The sequence below is a fragment of the Ambystoma mexicanum genome, chromosome 10 (assembly GCF_040938575.1).
Source record: "Ambystoma mexicanum isolate Mex_15411 chromosome 10, UKY_AmexF1_1, whole genome shotgun sequence".
Lineage (NCBI taxonomy): Eukaryota > Metazoa > Chordata > Amphibia > Caudata > Ambystomatidae > Ambystoma > Ambystoma mexicanum.
In genome coordinates, this window is record NC_090932.1 from 77647446 (window position 1) to 77668838 (window position 21393).

At 46.2% G+C, this 21393-nt stretch overlaps 1 protein-coding gene across 2 annotated transcripts in view; it reads left to right on the forward strand.

Annotated features, from left to right (window-relative positions):
• ECEL1 (endothelin converting enzyme like 1) overlaps window positions 1–21393 on the forward strand; it is a 435867-nt gene that overhangs the window by 375500 nt on the left and 38974 nt on the right. Inside the window, exon 15 of one of the 2 annotated variants that reach the window (XM_069617544.1) lies at window positions 20736–20801. The exons of the other annotated variant lie outside the window; for it this stretch is intronic. Within the exon in view, the coding sequence (XP_069473645.1) occupies window positions 20736–20801 (66 nt within the window). The remainder of the gene's footprint in view (window positions 1–20735; window positions 20802–21393) is intronic. 2 annotated transcript variants of the gene reach the window in all.

Genomic DNA, 21393 nt, shown 5'->3' on the forward strand with positions numbered 1-21393 from the left:
CTTGCTTATTTTCAAAAGAGCTCTCAAATGAACTGTTTGATCTGAGAAATACTTTATGAATTTGGCATAGTACTCAGCCATACCTAAGAAGGCCCTGAGTTGTTCCTTGTTTGTTGGTGTGATCATGAGTTTAATTGAATCTGCCAATTCTTTTTTCAGTGAGATCCCTTTGCCAGAAATCACGTGTCCTAAATATTCAATCTCTTTTCTGTTGATTTTTTATTTTTATCTTTGCTGAGCACCATTCCAGCTTGATGTAATTTTCTTAAAACTTTGTTCAGTCTCTTATTGTGTTCTTATTCATCTTTGGCATATATTAAGACGTCATCTTGAAAAAATACAACTCCTTCTTCATCTTCCAGAATCCTATACTTGACTTTCTGGAACACAGAAGCTGCAGAAATCAAACCAAATGGCATCCTTCTATATTGATGAAGACCCTCAGGTGTTATAAATACTGTGAGATGTTTGGACCCTTCATGTAATTTCACCTGATAAGTAGCAGTGAGATTCAGAGTGGAAAACATTCTTGCTGCACCAAGCGTCGATATGAATTCCTGAATAATAGGTAGAGGATGCCTCTCTGGTAATATGCATTTATTTAATTCTCTCATATCTATGCACAGTCTCACCTTCCCGGAGCTTTTTCTGATGACCACCATAGGTGACACCCATTCCGCTGCATCTATCCTCTCTATTATTCCTTGGTCCTCCAACTTCTTTAATTCTCATTTGACTTCACTTCTGAGTGCTAAAGGTATATTACACAACTTTCGAGCAACAGGTCTGGAGCCTGATTTGAGCAGAATTCGATGAGAAAACCCTTTTAAACATCCTATAGTGTTTTCTTTAAAAACCTCATCTCTGATCTTCTGTATGTGATCAATTTTTGTAATTCTTCTCCTTCATCATTGTCACCAATCCAATTCAAATTAGGATCATCTCGTCGACTACTTCTACAGCATTTGGCTAAGTGTCCCCTTCCACTGCACCTTCTACAGATTATTTTCAGAGCAGGACAATCTTTACTGCTCGCCCAATGTGAAGGGCTGCCACACCTGTAACATGTCCTCAGTCTGGCCCGTCCTCTTCCTCTCTAGGCACTCCGTCCTCTGTATTGATGTTCAAACTCAAGCGTGGCCATTCTGTATGATTCAAACCGAGTTGTTCTCTTATCAGACTCCTGTTTCTCATCTGTTCTCATATTTGCATCTCTCTGGTGAACTGTACCTGTTCTTGTCGACATTTTCTTGTTAGTGCCTCCTACTACTCCTATGAATTCGTCCTGATCAGATAGCACAGTACTGACTGCTGATTTAATCAAAACTTCTTTCATCCTACTCTCCAAGGTCTGCACACATATTTCTGTGTGTTCTACTTCTTTGGCTAGTCTTAACACTACATCCAACGAAGGGTCATCCACTGACCATAATTTCTCTCTAACTTTCCCACTTCTACATTCTAACATAAACTGGACCATGATCCTTTCTTCCAATTGTTGGTCAAATTTGCAGGTACGTGCTAATTTCCTTAAAGCTGTCACATATTGTTCTACAGTCTCACCTTGTTCTTGAATTCTCTTGCCAAATTTGTATCTTTCTAGAACAGTACTAACTTTCTTCTCATAGCGTATGTTGAGTTTTTTTATTGCTTTTTCATATTCATTCATGTCCCCACCTTCTTCCTCTGTTAGATCCGGCAGATCTTCATATTTTTCTTGTCCTGCCGGTCCTAGGCAACGCAACAGTAAAGATTTCTTCCTTTCAACACTGTAATTGGTCCCACAGACTACATGTGTGTAATGCTCAAAAGATTTGAGCCATCTTTTCCAGGGAAGGGAAGGTTCTCCCACCTCTGATAAAAACATTTGAGGAGCAGGAACTCCATGTAGTGCCATGTTCTTTGTCTCGCTGGTTATTGCTGTGATTGGATAGTTTGTTTGTCTCCTTTGAACTCCAGGTTATTGTTCAGTTAAATAGAAGACTGAATGGATGGAACACTGGTGGCAGGTGATAAGCACAATACTCCTTGTTTGTTGCCTTCTTCAATTAATTATTGTACTGAATGTACTGAGAGGAGGATGAGGTTGACATGTAATGAAAATTACCAGCATCAGGAGTGCTTTCGTTACTTTCCTCAACTTTTCCAGGTTGAACAAGACAAACCGCCGAGTGGGCTATGGAGTGCACATGCGGTGTCTTCTAATATTGTTCTGTGTGTTGGGCCTCTCACAGAGCAGAACTCAGAACGCATGCGCCGCTCTTCACAGTGTTGTTTCAGCTGAGCGTAGCCCGTCTGAGGTTTCACTTCCCCCTTTTTTTTTTAATAAAGCGTGCGGAACTCAGGACGCATGTGCGGCTCTTTCCAGTGTTGAATCAGCTGACTCGTAGCCCGTCTATGCGTTTCTTTTATAACGTGTAGACCGCTGTACGGAGGTAGGCGTTTGCAGAGCGTTGCAGGGTAACAGAGGACTCGCACAATAAGTGCCGCTCAGAGGCTGGGTCTGCCTCCACTGGACACGCATGGGCTATGGAGGGGGGTACCCGCTCCTACCTGCTCACCGGCCGGAGATCCCTCTCAACGGCCGGACAATGTAATCCTAATCGCCAATGAAGTAGCGGCGGACGCAGGGTAAAGAGAAGTATTTATTATATAGTTTCAGGTATCTTTTAAGTAAATAAGAGATTAAATATGATTAAGAAAAGAAGGGGAAAGGGGACATGAATATCTTCGTTGCTTCTCCGTCTCGGTCTTCTCCAACTGTCCTTTCCTCACGTTCTATCCACGAGATCATTCTTATCCCTCGCGGATGCTGGCTCCATTCCCTTGACAGTCCTTCTTCCATTGCCTGTGTAGCCTCTCGTGATATGCACAACTCATGCAGACACGAGACACTACACAAACGTACAATGTATTTTTAGTTTGTGAAGCGCCCGGTGTGACAGAGTGCTTGCATTTCAGTTAACTGTGTTTGGTGTGCCAGGGATACGCGCCATTGCCGTCTCCGGTGCGACTCACCGGTTCTTGATAATTTCCCCATTTGCAGCACAGTTGACTAGGACACTCCCGATTCCTTGACCTCATAATGAAATTTGGTGAATGCCCATTAGAAATACTGGTGACTTCCTTAGTGAACAAGCATGACCGTCTTCTCAGTCGCAACGTGCTTGCCTTGGAAGCAAGATGCCACGAAGCAACACAGGTTCGATCCCCGGGTCTGCGCTTAGAAACCTCTGGATATTAAGCACGTTGTAAATACCCAACTAAGACATGTTCCTGTAACAGCACCTCGATGCCCCGGGCTGTGTGAGCGCTTTACAAATGCAAATAAATAAAATAAATAAATATGGTGAAATGGGTGACTTTCTTACTGTAAAAGGGGCGATTGTGTCGAAAGGGACAGTGCTTGAATGTAAAAAAGGAGACTGCCTCTGTGAGTAGGGAGGGTCAGTGTAAAAAGATGACACCCCACGTTGAAAGGGGGTGACTGGCGTATAGCAAAATGTGGAACTCTCTTAGTGCAGAGTCAGTTAGTGCCTTAATTAAAAGTGTGATGGACTCACTGTAAAAAGTGCTGACTGCCTTATAGTGAAGAATGTGCATTATTGTAAAACAGGTGGACAAGTTGTCGCAAAAGGGGTGACAGTCTTAATTGAAAAGGGTGACAGCCTCGGTGTCAAAAGGGGTAATTGTATTGGAGTACAAAAGTGCCCTGCATCCCCCACGTGCCTTCGAGTTGGGACAATAACATAATGTAAGAAAGTCAAAGAAAGGGGTGACTGCCTTAGCATGAAAGGGGTTATTGTCTGATGGTGAAAGGGCTGAATTCCATTGGTTACAATCATGTATTTCCTTAAGGTTAACAGGGCAGTGTGGAAATCTAACTGGCTTACAGTGGAAAGTGTCACTACATTCATGTGAAAAGTGCTCCCTGCCTTAGTAAAAGTGCGTCCTGCCCTAGTAAAAGTGCGCCCTGCATTATCAAAAGGGATCCCTGCCTTAGTAAAAGTGGTGACTGCCTTCGAGTCAAAGTGGTGAGTGACTACCTAACAGTCAAATGAGTGACTGCCCAATCGCAATGCCGGCGACTTCCCAAGAGTGTCCTTAGTATAAAGGAGCTGGTTGTCTTGGGATCAAAGTGGCGTATGACTTGGGAAAAGGGTCAGCCTTGGACTAAAGGGAGTGACTGCTTTAGGACCGTGCAGTACTGCGGAATGCAGGGATGCTGTGACCACAATTCGGAATCATTTATTGGGCAGGATTCTGTGCAAACAGCACTTCTCTGTACACGTTGCTGTGCCAGTGAAAGATAACACGGTTACTGGAGCCAAGTGCCTTTCCCTCGTCTTCTCCCTCTCTCCCTGCATGGGCTTAACCCGTCACATCCCTGCAATGTTCCCTGTTGCCCACAACCTGCTGCATGGTAATCAAGCATTGGCAATGCCAACAGTTTGGGCTTTTGTGTAGGCATGGGATGGGAAAGGTATTTGGCAGGCACTGCTGTAGTGGTATTATCTGGCCATTGATGGTAGCAGCTGCAAAATGGTGCCAGTACTGGGGCATGTAATAGCGGTGCCTGGAAAAGGCCTCATACTTGTACAGAAGCCAAAACTGTTGCCTTTGCCAAAGGTTGTTATTAACAGAACTTCAGTGAAGAACACACATAATGCTTGTAAATGGAGTGGCTGAAGGCAGATCGTGAGTAGACATGAAGTCATTAACTCTCAGAAGACTTCATTGAGAAAGCACTTGCAGGCACTTTGAGCACAAAGGTTGATGGCAAGGCTTGATAAAGCTTGTTCAAAGACATCCCAGGAGGATGTGTTTTTGGCAGGAGGAGCAGGAAGCGCGAGGGAATGACCATAGGTAGTTGCTGGCTGTCAATAGATGGTTCAATAACCAAACCATACCTGCAAGCTGTGTGCCCCTCCTCATATGCCACTTGCCCCCATCTCTACTCTAATGCAATGGTTTGGCTTCTAGGTGGTGCTTTAGTGCCGCCTAATAGCAAAACTAAAAAAGGACTATGAGCCTATGGGGTGAGGTTCCAGTTTTGGGGTTGCAGTCCGGGTTCTTTAAAAACGTATCCCACTCTCTCAACAAACTTCCTAAAACAGCCAATGTCCCTGTTTTAATAAATGTTTTCGAAGCAAGATTAATATCCGAGAGATGTTCTAAGAAAGGACGAGTGCTGGGCCGGTAGCAGTTGCAGAGAAAGCCAGGCGTGAAGTAGAACCATAAATACGCACCTCTTATTGATGCGAGAAGGTCACATGTCACAAAGAAGTGGAAAACAAGGAGGGAGAAACGTGGGTGAGTGATCGAGTAGAATAGAATGGTGGGAACTGTCTGAAGGAGAGAGTAAGGTCTAGACGATGCATATATTACATTACGGCATTTGTATAGCGCATTGCGGACCCTCAGGCATGAGGGCGCTGAACAGTTGCAAACACTTTAACAGATAACAGTTATCACATGGCGAGTGTCAGAGGAATAAGTGCCAACAAGGGTCAGAGGAAGCAGACGACAGTTATGCAAAAAGGATTTTTTTTTTTACAATGAAGGATGGGTTCAAGGAGTGTAAGGCATGGACGTGATGTGTACACCCTTTGGCCCAATAGTCCCGGCACTATTGGGGTACTCCAGTACGCTGCAGAAAAATATCCCAAATCCCCCTGAAAACCGTTAAACAATTGCAAATGCCGTGAATACCTGTAATAACCCTACCAGGATCAGGAAATAAGCTAAAGACCCCCCCAAAATGAAGACAACGCCTATATACCCATCATTCTCTGTGCGTGGCCATTCTGAGCTGCAATACATATTTAGTGCTTGGCCTTTGAGGTTCTTCTTCCATGGGATGAGTTTGCAAAATTGTCTCGGTTTTTGAACCTACAAAACTGTGGGAGCCCCTCTACTGAGAACGAACATGGCTCAAATAACCTGGTCTATGGGAGGTTTCCCACTCAGGAGGGTCTACAACCACGATTTAGCTCCCTCCACCCTTCCCAGAGGAGAAATATCCATGTGCATATCACTCTTTGTCACACCGACTAGGGCAGTACAGCAGCAAAATGCCAGAAAAAGTCTCCTCTCAACAAGAGTACCAACAGCAACCCCAGACACGTGTTTCGGCCTAGTCGGGCCTCATCAGTGAGGTGAAGCTGAGCCTCTCGAAGACACAGTGAGCAAGGGGTCCACGTCTGAATTACCCTGGGTTACTTAGGGTGAAACCCCAGGTTTTACTAAATTAGAAAAAGGAGTGTGGAAGCCCCTCTACTAAGAACAAACATGGGTCAAATTCCTTCAGGATGGTCTACAACCAGGTCTTAGCTCACTGCGCCCAGGGGAGAAATATCCACTTGCATATCAGCCTGGTCCCACCCACGAGGGCAGTCCAGCTCCGAAATGCCAGGCAATTCTCCTCTGAACAAGAATACTAGCCGCAACCTCAGAATCACGTTTCCACTTTGTTGGTTTTTGGCTTGGAAAATGTGATCATCATAAATGATAGAGAAAGAGAATAGATTGACCCATATGTAGAAGAACTAGGGGAATACATGAGATAAGGTGGGGGAGGAGGGCAAGGGAATAGAGAGAGGGTAGGAGACATATTGGGTTATGAAGGGTCAGAAAGACAGGGAAGGAGAAAGCCCCGGAAGACGAGGCACAAGGAGAAGGAAGCCAACGGATGGGAAGAGAACAGCTGCCAAGAGAAGGGGGAAGAGAGAGCAGACAGGGCTTGCTAAAGAGCTTTCTATATTACATTTGATGTAAATGAAAGTTTCATATTTTTATCTTGCTCTATAAATAGTGGCTATAAACGTTATCATAACACCGGCCGCACACATCCCGGCAATGGATTTCCTCGATACAGCCTGTTTTATGAACCTATCCTTTTTTATTACGCTCCCCCCTGCTACTTTTATTGTTATTAAGGACGGACAGGGGTTTTCTTATTCATATATTCAGTTCCTATTTCGCGTCTGGAATATATTTTTCATTTTAAGCAGGCTGAGAGCCAGATAAGATCAATAGGCCTCCAGCACAAAGTGATTGCATTAAAGAAAGAGGGCCTTATCGGACCGGCTAATCTTTGATCATTACCAAGAACAAGGGCCATTATTAACAGGCAACAATAATGTTGCACTTTTATCAATATCTAGTGCTCTTGCAGATGGGTCATGATATTTAGCGGAATATAAAAACAGCACAGGCAGGCGAGGACACCCGCACACCCGCATTATGTGCTTTAGAGAAGAGACTGGATCAGAGGGCTCTACTGTGCGGTAGGTGACCGCCACCCAAGATAGTGGTCAGCCGAAGGCCAGGGCCTCCAACAGGGGTGACGGTTGCCTAGCGCACAATAGAGGCTGGCGGTAAGAGCTCTACCGCTATTAGTGCTGGTGCAGGGGAGAAAATGAAGCCTCATCTGGTCAATCCTGTGTCCTTGCCCAGTGTCCAGTGTGTGCACTTCACAAAGGGAAGCTTGGAATCCAGGCTTTTACAGACAGTTACGGCCTGCATCCCAGGTTTGCTATTTGGCTAGAGAGTTGAATGCAGTGCGAAGGACTCAAAGAACAGCAACCATTGCAAGCTTTCACTAAAATGTTTGCACCTGCACCACAGTACTCAATGTGACCGCCACCCAAGTTAGTGGCCCCTAGCCAAAAGCAAGGGCCCCTTATGAGGGCAAAGGTCACTTTGCAGACAATAGAGAACAATGCTAAGGGTTCTAATGGTGTTAAGGATGGGGCAGGGGGATGAGGGTCACCTTAGGGTTCCAGTGACCGAAGCTTGTCCATGTCTCCCTGTCCAGTGCCTAGTGTGTACACATCACACTGGGAAGCTTTCAACGCACCATTTTATAAATGGTTAGAGTCTCCGCTCCAAGCGTACTGATGCATGACAGGCATGAAGATGACACAGACAACAGAGTGTACAGTCAACCGTCAAATCTTTATTAGGTATCAGGATGGGTGTAATGCCTAACTTGCCCTATAACAATGGTGGGAATTGCCCGACCCAAAGAAACTAAGGAAAGTCTGTGTCTAAGTCCAAATCAAGAGCCCGTCTCTGTCAAAACCTTTTCTTGCTGTGAGAAACCTGAGGGTCTTCTCATTTCTACTCCCCTTGCATCCTCTATGCAGGTGGCCAGGGAAAGGCCATCACTTTTGGATCCTGCCCCTGGGGGTGGACAAATGAGGGAGGACCACCTGGACGCAGGGTCCTTGGTGATTTGAGGTGGTATGCCCCTAGGTGAGAGACGGTATTCCGTATCATCCTTTCCGAAAGCAACCCCTATCCCGGAAGTGTTTATGGGATGTTGCTTATCTGGTCCCCTAGTTTTAGAGAAGGGAAGGAGACATTATCATACCAGACATGTTGAACAAAGGACGAGAAAGAGTAGGGATACGATACTTGCGAATACATCTTGGCATCCCCCTTATACTCATGCTAACCAACCTAATCCTTCCCCAACCTTTATGGGTCAAAATAAAAGTGTTCCACTTCACTCCTCCTTTAAAATGCATAACAATAGTGAGACGAGGAAGAAACAACTGAGAGGTGTGAAGATTACCTCCATTACCCATGACGGTCAGGCATGTCCCATTGGTTTGCTTAATTACGGTCAGGCAAGCCAGGCAAGGTAAAACCTTGACACGCACCTGTAGTCCAACTTGTTAGTCCAACACAGGTGTATAAAAGTTGGCGCTGCAGGCAGTGGGCTGGACAGGAGAAGAAGAGTGGAAGTCATGCTAGAGGAGAAGCTGAGATTTCAGTACGCCAAAGGAAACCCAGGGAATCCCGCTGGATGCTGAATGCTGATCAGAGGTCTCGTAGAGGGGTAGGTGGGAAATAGGTGCTGGAGGAAGGCGAAGGCGAGGCTACGCATAACAGCCAGCGAGTGAGAGGTGACGCGCCCAGCTATTTGGCTGTACCTCGGAAGTAGGAAAAGGAAAAAATAAGTTTCAGAAGGAGCTGCCAAGACTGGGTAAGTGTCGCAGACACTTAAACTACCTGCGGCGCTCAAAGGAGATTGTGAGAGTCAGAACGGTCAATTAAATTAAACGAAACAAGCTATAATGATTAAATAAATGAAATAAGTGAACGTAACTTACTGAACTAAATGAAACAAACCAAGTTGTTTGTTTCTATTGAATCACAAACGGAATGAAATAAGTCAAAGCAACTTATTGCCTTGAATGACGGACCACGTTGCTTTTTATTTAATACTGACTGAATGAAATAAGTGAAAGGAACTTTAATGGAATACAATATTGAATAAAATAAGCAAAAGCCATCTTTATTGAACACTGCCTTGAATGAAACAAGTAAACTGACCTCTATTTGAATACAGAATTGAAAGACAAAAGCAAAGGTATATTGAATTGAGTGAAAACAATACATATAGCAAACTGAAGAATTTATCTGAATGCAATGATATAACACGAACCATCACTGATGAAATCAACAATGAATTGAAAATCAAAAAGGAAGATAAAAAGAAGGAAAGAAAGAAATGTGGTAAAGTTGTGAAGCTGCCCTTTAAGAATCTGCTTGTTGAGTTAAATACTGAACTTTGGAAGAAACCTGAAAGTTCCTGGTTGCGTGACCTGTAATGGGTGGACCGTGTGATCTAAAACTGCCCCAAGACCAGAGTGAAACAAAAAATCATGGAAGAATGAATGCTAAGTTCCTGATAGCGTGACCTATAACGGATGGACCGTGTGGTCTTTAACTGCACCTTGACCAAGGAACCTTTCTATGTCAACAAGGAAGTTTGCTGTGTGGAAAGCAGGAAAACCAATATTGACAAGCTTCAGACTTGCGGACGGGAACCCTGAGTTGTGAAAGTCCAGTGAAAAGAGAGAAGTGTCAAGATATTTCCTTTTGATATTGACATTAAGCTTGTGGAAGAGAAGCGTAGATTTCTGTGTCCTAGAACTGTGTTACCTTAGAACTGTGTTACCCTAGAACTGTGTTACCTTAGAATTGTGTTAACCTGGGGACGGGCATCCCGATCTTTCACAAGGTATAAAACTGTATTTCATCTAATGTTCAAAGAAAGAGAAATTGAACTTTGTGGTGAACTTAGTGACATTTGGGAGAAGAAGCCAACGAGGAAGCCAGGGCTTGGAGTAGCTCAGGACTTTGTAACACTATTTGAGTTATGGATGACGTCCCTACATTGTTTTGTATTAGTTCTGAGGGCAAGTATAGGGTTTGAACACAGACAAACTTTTAAGTTGGACTTACTGACACAGACTTTACTTTAGGTAGGGAAATCCCACCTTAATAATAATAATAATAATAATAATAAGGTATTTGTTTTTAGCTCACATAATGAATTTTTACAAAACATTTCATTGATCAATTACGCATAAGTCAAATCAATTAAATTCTAAAATAGTTCCTGCCACTTCAGTTACATCATTCTGCAGTTGAACTTCAGTATATGCAAACACTGCTTTTCATCAACCAATTGTACATTTTTTTAGACATGTTAGTGTCATCATACACTGACATTTCTGTGCTAATAATAATACCTATACAAAACATTTATGTAAGCTCCAGCACTGCACTACTTATTGTAGTTTAATCTGAATTAGAAGCATTCACACTTTTCTCAGTTATATACCCAGTTCAACTTTTGCCTCACACCAGAGGCGGTATAATGCAATCTGTATTCACTCTGTGTCTGTACTTACACAATAATTCCAGAAACCCTCAGTTTTATGGAGTCATACCGACTCACAAATTTAACCAATAGGCACATATACCTCGTGCTCATTTTTACACATTGGGTCAAGACGTGTCTGGTGGTCTTTGGTTTATCTGGGTCTTTACATGTGCGACAGATTTGTTGGTCGATTGGCATTTCGGTAAAAAAAGCGCTGCACAGTAAGCAGAAGAAGTTGATTCATCCTAAGGCGCAACCTGAAACTGCGCACCAGCAGACTGGGATTTTTGAGGAGGTATAACTGGCTTTGTAGATATGTATGCGTGACTCCCACCACCAGCTTGTAATTTTATAATTTTTCCTGCGCAGTGTAGTTAGAAGCCGAGTCACACCTTTTCATTTTCTTTACAAAAATGCCCTTCAGTATTTCGTACTGGGTACCCCTTTGAAAGTCCTGAAACCAATCGATTTGTTGAAAACACTCCTCACTTAGTCCGCGTTCATTTTTATTTTTAGGTACCCTGTGCATCGCTTTGTAGCTTTCCCCCAATATGTCCAACAAAGGACTCCTTGGCCTCAGTGGGTTTGCGCCTGATCCTTCAGTGATACCAGGCCTAATTCCAATCTCAGGAGGGCTATAGAGGTCGCCGGAGGGAGGCTTAATATTTTTCTCCAAAAGAGCCCCTCCAGTACCCACAACCAGGCCAGGTCCGCTATTGCTAATGCTTCAAGTCCGTACAGGTTTGCTGGTACAAAGTACTTCTTATAGAGCTTCAATATACCCTCCATTGTGTATCCTGCTGATTCTCTAGCAAATCTGTTAATAACATGTGTTAGTTGTCTCACTTTGCATCTCTTCCCTTCTATGATCGTATCATAAGTACCTCTGTCTGATAATTCTATCCCCAAATATGGGTAACAGTTCACAGATTCCAGTGTACCCACTTCTAAGACCAATTTAAATTATAGGGCAAGTTAGGCCTTACTCAACCCTGACATTTTCTTTTAATAAATCATTGTTCAACTTTGAATCTGTTGTCTGTGTCTCCTTTCATGATGCCAACCTCACATTTCCATCATGTCTTCTACATAAATATAGTCTAGGGTTATTCTAACTCAAATAGCGTTAAAAGGGAACATCTTTGCAAGTTCAAGATACAGTTCCAACAATGTCAGGTTTCAAATGTTCCTTCAAGACTTAGGGTTCCCCTCCTCAAGCTTAAAGTATTGGTTCACAGAACGATGTTCAAAAAGAGCTCAGGGATCCTTCCCCAATGTTCAGGCACAGTTTCACAAAATCAATGTTCCAAAAAGAGCTCAGGAGCCCTTCCCCAAGCTTCAAGCAGTTTCACAAAATCAGTGTTCTACACTGTTCAGCTTCATCTTGTTTTATGGTGGCTTTCATACTTTTTTACACAATCAATGTTGGGGCTTTAGGGTCTAGGCAAAGTTCACAGGCCATAGAGCCCACCCATTACAGGTCACGCAAGCAGCTGCCCATGTCCAGCTTTATGTCCTCTTGGCAGTTTACAAAGACTCAGGAGCTCATAGATTCTTGGTTTACCTTCTTGCTATTTCTCTATCTCTCTTTTCCCAGATTGTGCTTAGTTGGCTTTCAGATACAAACGTCACTTTTGATCCACTTGTTCTGCATTTTGCTCACACTTCACTGGCTCCCCTCAGCTCTGCGTCACTTTCCCAATGTTCTTAGTTAATCAGAGACTTTTGAACATGTACCGCTCCAACGTGACCACTCTGATATTGTATTTCTACAAAAAGTCCTTTCAAAACACTTCATTCCTTTCAGTTCATTCCCATGCTTCAATAACGCGCAGATTGCACACGACTACTATGATGCCATGCACTGGACTGGCCTTCCTGCTGCTCTTTCTCTGATGCTTTCCTCTCCCTTTTAATACACCTGTAACCCATCAAGGGTATTCAGGTGTGCTTCTCTTGCTGGTTTTGCCTGACTCCAATAAAGCCAATTACTGGGACATGCCTGACCTTCAGCTCTGCAGTGTTCAAGCTCCCTCTTCTTTGTCCCAGTACTAAAGTGTTGTTTGCAATAGGAAGTGTGCATTACTCTTAGTTGTCCCTTCCTCACCTCAGTACTTGAAGTAAGATTACAGTTAAAATCTGGAAAGGACTGACAATATCCCATAAAGACTAAGGGAGTGTCTGATAAGTCAGTGTTAGTGAAGGGGGATACCATGTCTCGCCTTCAGGTACCCTCTCTCCATTTCTCAAGGACCCTACACCCAGGTGATCCTCCCACGCTAGTTCACCCCCAGAGTCGGAATACAAAAGCAATGGCCCTTCCCTGGCCCCCTGAACAGTAGATACCTGGGGAGTAGATGTGAGAGTACCTTCTGGTTTTTCACACTAGAAAGCAGCAGTGAGAATAATACAGGAAAAGTCTCTGTATCCCAGACTGCCCGAGTATCTAAAGGGAAGAGAAAATGGTCTAATTATATTTAATAATGCATGTTGCAAAATAGTTTGATTTTCTGAGTACTTTTTAAATTATTTGCGGATATGTGGTTTTAATTTCATTTTTTTAAAAAAAATATGGCCTTTTCCAAATTGATCTCAGGAAGACCAACCAAACAGGTTCCCTTTTGCTTCCCATCACCCTTCCCTATTATTTCAGACTCATCCCAGCCCTTGTTCTATTCTTAGTTTGATGTATTAGGTGCAACACCTATAAGCCGAAATGATTGCATTGCAGTACAGATAGGGATGAAGGGCATATGAGGAGGGGCAGAGAGTCTCTAGGTGTTGTTCGGTTATGTGCCCGCCCGTTGCCTGCCCATGGCCAGGCCAGTGGCTATGGCCATTCCTGCCTCTTCCCCCCCAAACATCTCCTCATGGGAACTTTTTGATCTCACTTTATTCAAGACTTACCATCAAACATTGCACTCAAGTGCCTGCCAGTGTTTGTTCAAAGCAGTCATCTGAGAGTTAATGACTTCATTGGAGTTGTAAATACGCTACTGGTGTAATAAAAATGTCTCACCAGGACTGCCTTCAGCCACTCGATTTATAAGCACTCTGTTTTCCCTTCAATGAAGTCCTGTTTAAAACAAGCATCGGCAACACCAACATTTTTGGCTTGTGCATACGTTTTAAGTTTTTGCCAGGCACTGCTTTTAGATGCCCAGGTACTTGCCACATTTTGCTGCCAACAATGGGTAGTTAATACCACTACGATGGTGCCTAGACAGTACTTTTCCTATGGCCACACAAAAACCCAAACTGTTGGCATTGCCAATGCCTTTTTACAAACTGATTCCATGTCACGACTCCTCCATTCTGTTCTCTTCAGTCTCTTTCCTGGCCAGTGCACTTCCTAGTTGAAAGGAAAGAAAGACTACATGCCGGTCAAGTGGCACAGCGAGTAGAGCGCTCGCTTTGACATCCGTGCAGAGCCTGCTAACGCAGGTTCGAATCCCGGCGGGGCCAATCTCAGCCTTTCATCCTTCCGAGGTCGATAAATGAGCACCACACACCGTGGGTAATAATAAGCAGCGCTCAGATACCTGAGGGTTTGTAGCGCTATATAAAAGCCTAATTATTTATAAAAAGCCTAATTACATCACCTGGTTGGTATCCACAGAGCATTTGTTCGTGAATGAGGTGGTCTTGAACCAGAGTTCTCCTACAGTAGAACTCTGTGTCTTGAACACTTCCCACAGGCTTGTCCATCTTTTCTTTCTAGTCAGGAAAGGAATCCATTAGAGTTAAGAGACAAGGACATCCTCTATTGCAACAGCCTTTGACCCGCAGGCTGCGGACATCCTTTTTATCGGACTCATTCTGAACCCTATGTTAGCAGAGATTTCCCAGACAAAAATAGCATGGCCATGCCTGAAAAATGTTTATTATCGTGGATTTATACTCCTCGGCAGAGAGGGCAACTGCTTGTATGGAGACGGGCCTCAGGTGTACAGTGAGCGCGTGGCAGCAAGCCATGTTCTGGCTCTCTCAAACTGATCAAGTGGATTCTCCTCGTGGTCAAACCACTGGTCACAGACATGTCAAGGAAGCTTCATCCTAACAGCATCACTAGCCCCACAAAATGCAGTAAAGTCCTCTCTTTACAGCATGACTGGCCCCACAAAATGCAGTAAAGTCCTCTCTTTACAGCATCACTGGCCTCACATACTTCAATGGGGTCCCTATGTCCACAACATCACTAATCTCACACATTGGAGTGGGCATCCGCTCCTCACAGCATCACGGGTTTCACACTTCAGTGGAAGCTTCCTCCTCACAGCAGCATCACCCTCACGCACCTCAGTGCATGCCCTCTCCTCACAGCATCACTGGTTTCACACTTCAGTGGAAGCTTCCTCCTCACAGCAGCATCAGCCTCACACACCTCAGTGCCTGCCCCTCCTCACAGCATCACTGGTTTCACACATCAGTGGAAGCTTCCTCCTCACATCAGCCTCACGCACCTCAGTGCATGCCCCCTCCTCACAGCATCACTGGTCTCACACTTCAGTGGAAGCTTCCTGCTCACAGCAGCATCACCCTCACACACCTCAGTGCATGCCCTCGCCTCATAGTATCACTGTTCTCACACTTTAGTGGAATCTCCCTCTCCTCACAGCAGCATTACCTTCATGCACCTTAGTTCATGCCCTCTCCTCACAGCATCACTGGTCTCATACGTTAGTGACATTTCCCTCTCCTCACAGATTCATCATCCTTATGCACCTCAGTGCACGCCCTCTCCACACAGCATTAATGGTCTCACACTTTAGTGGAAGCTTCCGCCTCACAGCAGCATCACCCTCACACACCTCAGTGTATGCCTTCTCCCACCATCACTGGCCTCGCACTTCAGTGGAGTCTCCCTCGCCTCATAGCAGTATCAGCCTCAAACACCTCAGTGCATGCCCTCTCCTCACAGCATCACTGGTCTCCCACATTGGTGTGGACGTCTGCTCCTTACAGCATCACCTCTGGTCTCACACTTCAGTGGAATCTCTCTCTCCTCACAGCAACACTGCTCGCACACTTCAGTGGAATCTTCATCCTCACAGCAGCATCTGCCCAACACACATCAGTGCATGCTCCCTCTTCACAGTACCACTGGTCTCACACTTCAGTGGAATCTTCCTCCTCACAGCAGCATCAACCTCACACACCTTGGTGCATGCCCTCTCCTCACAGCATCACTGGTCTCACACTTCAGTGGAATCTCCCTCTCCTCACAGCAGAATCACCCTCACCCTCATGCACCTCAGTGCATGCTCTCTCCTCACAATATCACTGGTCTCACACATTGGAGTGGAGCAGACCCACACAGCATCACTGGTCCCACACTTTAGTTGAAGCTTCCGCCTCACAGCAGAATCACCCTCCCACATCTCGGTGTATGCCTTCTCCTCACACCATCACTGGCCTCACACTTTAGTGGAGTCTCCCTCACCTCACAGCAGCATCATCCTAACACACCTCAGTGCATGCACTCCCCTCACAGCATCACTGGTTTCACACGTCAGTGGAACCTCTCTCTCTTCACAGCAACACTGCTCGCACACTTCAGTGGAAGCTTCCTCCTCACAGCAGCATCACCCTCACAAACCTCAGTGCATGCCCTTTCCTGGCGGTCTCACTGGCCTCACACTTCAGTGGAATCTCCATCTCCTGACAGCAGCGTCACACTCACACCTCAGTGCATGCCCTCTCCTCAAAGCATCACTCGTCTCACACATCAGTGGAAGCTTCCTCCTCACAGCAGCATCGCCCTCACACACCACAGTGCATGCCCTCTACTCACAGCATCACTGGTCTCACACATCAGTGGAAGCTTTCTCCTCACAGCAGCATCGCCCTCACAAACCCCAGTGCATGCCCTCTCCTCACAGCATCGCTGGTCTTACACATCAGTGGAAGCTTCCTCCTCACAGCAGCATCATCCTCACGCACTTCAGTGCATGCCCTCTCCTCACAGCATCGCTGGTCTCACACATCAGTGAAAGCTTCCTCCTCACAGCAGCATTTCCCTCACACACCCCAATCCATGCCCTCTCCTCACAGCATCACTGGTCTCACACATCAGTGGAAGCTTCTTCCTCACAGCAGTATTAACCTCACACACCTCAGTGCAAGCCATACCCTCACGGCATCACCGGTCTCACACTTCAGTGGAATTTCCCTCTCCTCACAGAGGCATCACCCTCACACACCGCAGTGCCTGCCCCCTCCTCACAGCATCATTGCTTTCACACTTAAGTGGAAGCTTCCTTCTCACAAAAGCATCAACCTGACATACCTCAGTGCATGCCCTCTCCTCACAGCATCACTGGTTTCACACTTCGGTGGATTCTCCCTCTCCTCACAGCAGCATCACCCTCAAAAACCTCAGTGCATGCCCTATCCTCACAGCATCACTCGTCTCACACTTCAGTGGAAGCTTCCTCCTCACAGCAGCATCACCCTCACGCACCTCAGTGCATGTCCTCTCTGCACAGCATCACCGGTCTCACACTTCAGTGGAAGCTTCCTCCTCACAGCAGCATCACCATCACACACCTCAGTGCATGCCCTCTCCTCACAGCATGACTGGTTTCACACTTCAGTGGAATCTCCCTCTCCTCACAGCAGCATCACTTTCACGCACCTCAGTGCATGCCCTCTCCTCTCAGCATCACTGGTCTCACACTTCATTGGAAGCTTCCTCCTCACAGCAGGATCACCCTCACACACCTCAGTGCATGCCCTCTCCTCACAGCATCACTGGTTTCACACTTCAGTGGAAGCTTCCTCCTCACAGCAGAATCAGCCTCACGCGCCTCAGTGCATGACCTCTCCTCATAGCATCACTGGTGTCATACTTTATTGGTATCTCCCTCTCCTCACAGCAGCATCATCCTCACGCACCTCAGTGCATGCCCTTTCCTCACAGCATCATTGGTCTCACACTTTAGTGGAATCTCCCGCTCCTCACAGCAGCATCAGCCTCACACACCTCAGTGCATGCCCTCTCCTCACAGCATCACTGGTCTCACACTTTAGTGGAATCTCCCTCTCCTCACAGCAGCATCACTTTCACGCACCTCAGTGCATGCCCTCTCCTCTCAGCATCGCTGGTCTCACACTTCATTGGAAGCTTCCTCCTCACAGCAGGATCACCCTCACACACCTCAGTGCATGCCCTCTCCTCACAGCATCACTGGTTTCACACTTCAGTGGAAGCTTCCTCCTCACAGCAGAATCAGCCTCACGCGCCTCAGTGCATGACCTCTCGTCATAGCATCACTGGTGTCATACTTTATTGGTATCTCCCTCTCCTCACAGCATCATCATCCTCACGCACCTCACTGCATGCCCTCTCCTCACAGCAGCACCTGCTTCACACTTTAGTGGAATCTTCCTCCTCACAGCAGCATCAGCCTCACGCACCACAGTGCATGCCCTCTCCTCACAACATCACTGGTCTCATACTTTAGTGGAATCTCCCTCGCCTCACAGCATCATCATCCTCACGCACCCCACTGCATACCCTCTCCTCACAGCATCACTGGTCTCACACTTTAGTGGAATCTCCGGCTCCTCACAGCAGCATCAGCTTCACACACCTCAGTGCATGCCCTCTCCTCACAGCATCACTGGTCTTACACTTTAGTGGAATCTCCCCCTCCTCACAGCATCATCATCCTCACGCACCTCAGTGCATGCCCTCTCATCACAGAATCACTGGTTTTACACTTTAGTGGAATCTCAATTTCCTCACAGCAGCATCACCCTCACGCACCTCAGTGCATGCCCTCTCCTCACAGCATCACTGGTTTCACACTACAATGGAATCTTCCTCCTCACAGCAGCATCAGCCTCACGCACCTCCGTGCATGCTCTCTCTTCACATTATCACTGGTCTCACATTTCAGTGGAAGCTTCCTTCTCACAGCAGCATCACCATCACTCACCTCAGTGCATGCCCTCTCCTCACAGCATCACTGGTTTCACACTTCAGTGGAATCTCCCTCTCCTCACAACAGCATCACCTTCACGCACCTCAGTGCATGCCCTCTCCTCACAGCATCACTGGTTTCACACATCAGTGGAATCTTCCTCCTCACAGCAGCATCAACCTCACCCACCTCAATGCAAGCCCTCTCCTCACAGCATCACTGGTCCCACACGTTGGAGTGTTAGCCTGCTCCACACAGCATCACTGGTCTCACACTTTAGTTGAAGCTTCTGCCTCACAGCAGCATCACCCTCACACACCTCAGTGTATGGCTTCTTCTCACACCATCACTGGCCTCACACTTTAGTGGAGTCTCCCTCTCCTTACAGCAGCATCATCCTCACACACCTCAGTGCATGCCATCCCCTCACAGCATCACTGGTCTCACACATTGGAGTGGAAGTCTGCTCCTCACAACATCACTGGTCTCACACTTCAGTGGAATCTCTCTCTCCTCACAGTAACACTGCTCGCACACTTCAGTGCAAGCTTCCTCCTCACAGCACCATCACCCTCACACACCTCAGTGCATGCCCTCTCCTGGCGTTCTCGCTGGCCTCACACTTCAGTGGAATCTCCTTCTCCTGACAGCAGTGCCACCCTCACACACCTCAGTGCATGCCCTCTCCTCACAGCATCACTGGTCTCACACATCAGTGGAAGCTTCCTCCTCACAGCAGCATCTCCCTCACACACCCCAGTGCATGCCCTCTCCTCACAGCATCACTGGTCTCACACATCAGTGGAAGCTTCCTCCTCACAGCAGCATCGCCCTCACACGCCCCAGTGCATGCCCTCTCCTCACAGCATCACTTGTCTCACACATCAGTGGAAGGTTCCTCCTCACAGCAGCATCACCCTCACACACCCCAGTGCATGCCCTCTCCGGTTCCTCCTCACAGCAGCATCACCCTCACACACCCCAGTGCATGCCCTCTCCTCACAGCATCACTTGTCTCACACATCAGTGGAAGCTTACTCCTCACAGCAGCATCACCCTCACACACCTCAGTGCATGCCCCTCCTCACAGCATCACTGGTCTCACACTTCAGTGGAAGCTTCCTCCTCACAGCAGCATCACCCTCACACGCCTCAGTGCATGCCCTCTCCTCACAGCATCACTGGTCTCACACTTCAGTGGAAGCTTCCTCCTCACAGCAGCATCACCCTCACACACCTCAGTGCATGCCCTCTCCTTACAGCCTCACTGGTCTCACACTTCAGTGGAAGCTTCCTCCTCACAGCAGCATCACCCTCACACACCTCAGTGCACGCCCTCTCCTCACAGCATCTCTGGTCTCACACCTCAGTGCACGCCCCCTCCTCACAGCATCACTGGTCCCACACGCTTCAATATGTGACATCTCACAACGTCCGCAGCCTCCCACAATCAAGTGGATGCCCGCAACTGACAACGTACCTACGGCAAATCGTTTATTTCAGATCATTACGGAACATAAAATCAGCAAATAAATCACACATAAAACACATTCAAATGCAATTTAAAAAAACGTTCTAGCTCACAACCAAAATCATAATTTAAAGAGCAATCGGAGTTGAATATTAACAGCACCGCCGCTGCCATAAAGCCTTGTTTTGTTGCATCTGTCTACAAGCAATTCATGATTTAAGTAAGTGCTCGCACCCTCTCCTGCCCCCACATAATGGGACGTCTCTTGCAGGCTCTTTGTAAAAAATAAAGGCAAAAATAAGCACCGTCTTGGACGAGGACAGCAGGAACATTAGTGCCGGCAGCGAGCTTTCCCGAAACAAATTCATCAAAGGTGTGGCACGCAGATAATGAAAGAGTGGACAAAATAAGGCAAAGTGAGAAGGTTTCTGGGCTCCTGCACTTACAATTAAAACCTATGCCCCCCTCCCTACCCTTAGACCAAGTAGAATTCCACTCAAGAGCAAAAGACACTTTACAACACATAACAGCGCCAAGAGGGAGTACATTTGGGGTTGCTCTCTGCAGACGGACGATCACCAATTGGGGATATTTAAATTATTTTGTGTCAAAACAATGGTCAATTTTTACGTTTTACTTTCCAACTTTGTAGGTGAATGGAAGACTCACTTTGGGCGAGAACATTGCAGACATGGGTGGCCTGAAACTAGCTTACTACGTAAGTATATGCCTGCTCTGCTCTCTGTTTCTGCGCTCTGACAAGGTTGCACGGAAACAGAAGAAATACTAAAACGCCAAATCTCCTTCCTCTTACAAGTAAACATGTTAGAAAAAAAGATCTCGAACCACGCGGAAGAAAAATACAAAGACAACTTCAACATAACCAACTGCATGCAAAATAACAAGTCAAATACATTATGGGAGAAAGAGGCACTGTATTGGTGCTGTAATTACCATGCAAGGGGCTGTTCTATACAAGAAGGTGCCTGGGCCTCAGCACAGAAGAAGATATCGTGTCACAGTCAGGTTACAAGTACTATACTGGAAATATGTCAAGCTGTCATGTCTAGAGCATGGGATAGAATGAAATACATGAAGCAAAGACGGTAGTTGCAAGAAAACTGTGAATTCTGAACTTTGACAATGCAATGGTAAAACGATATTTCAATCAGAGTGACTGAGAAGAGAATACAGAGTGATTGAAAAGAGAATACAGAGTGACTAAGAAGAGAATGCAGAGTGTCTGAGAAGAGAATGCAGAGTGTCTGAGAAGAGAATGCAGAGTGTCTGAGAAGAGAATGCAGAGTGAC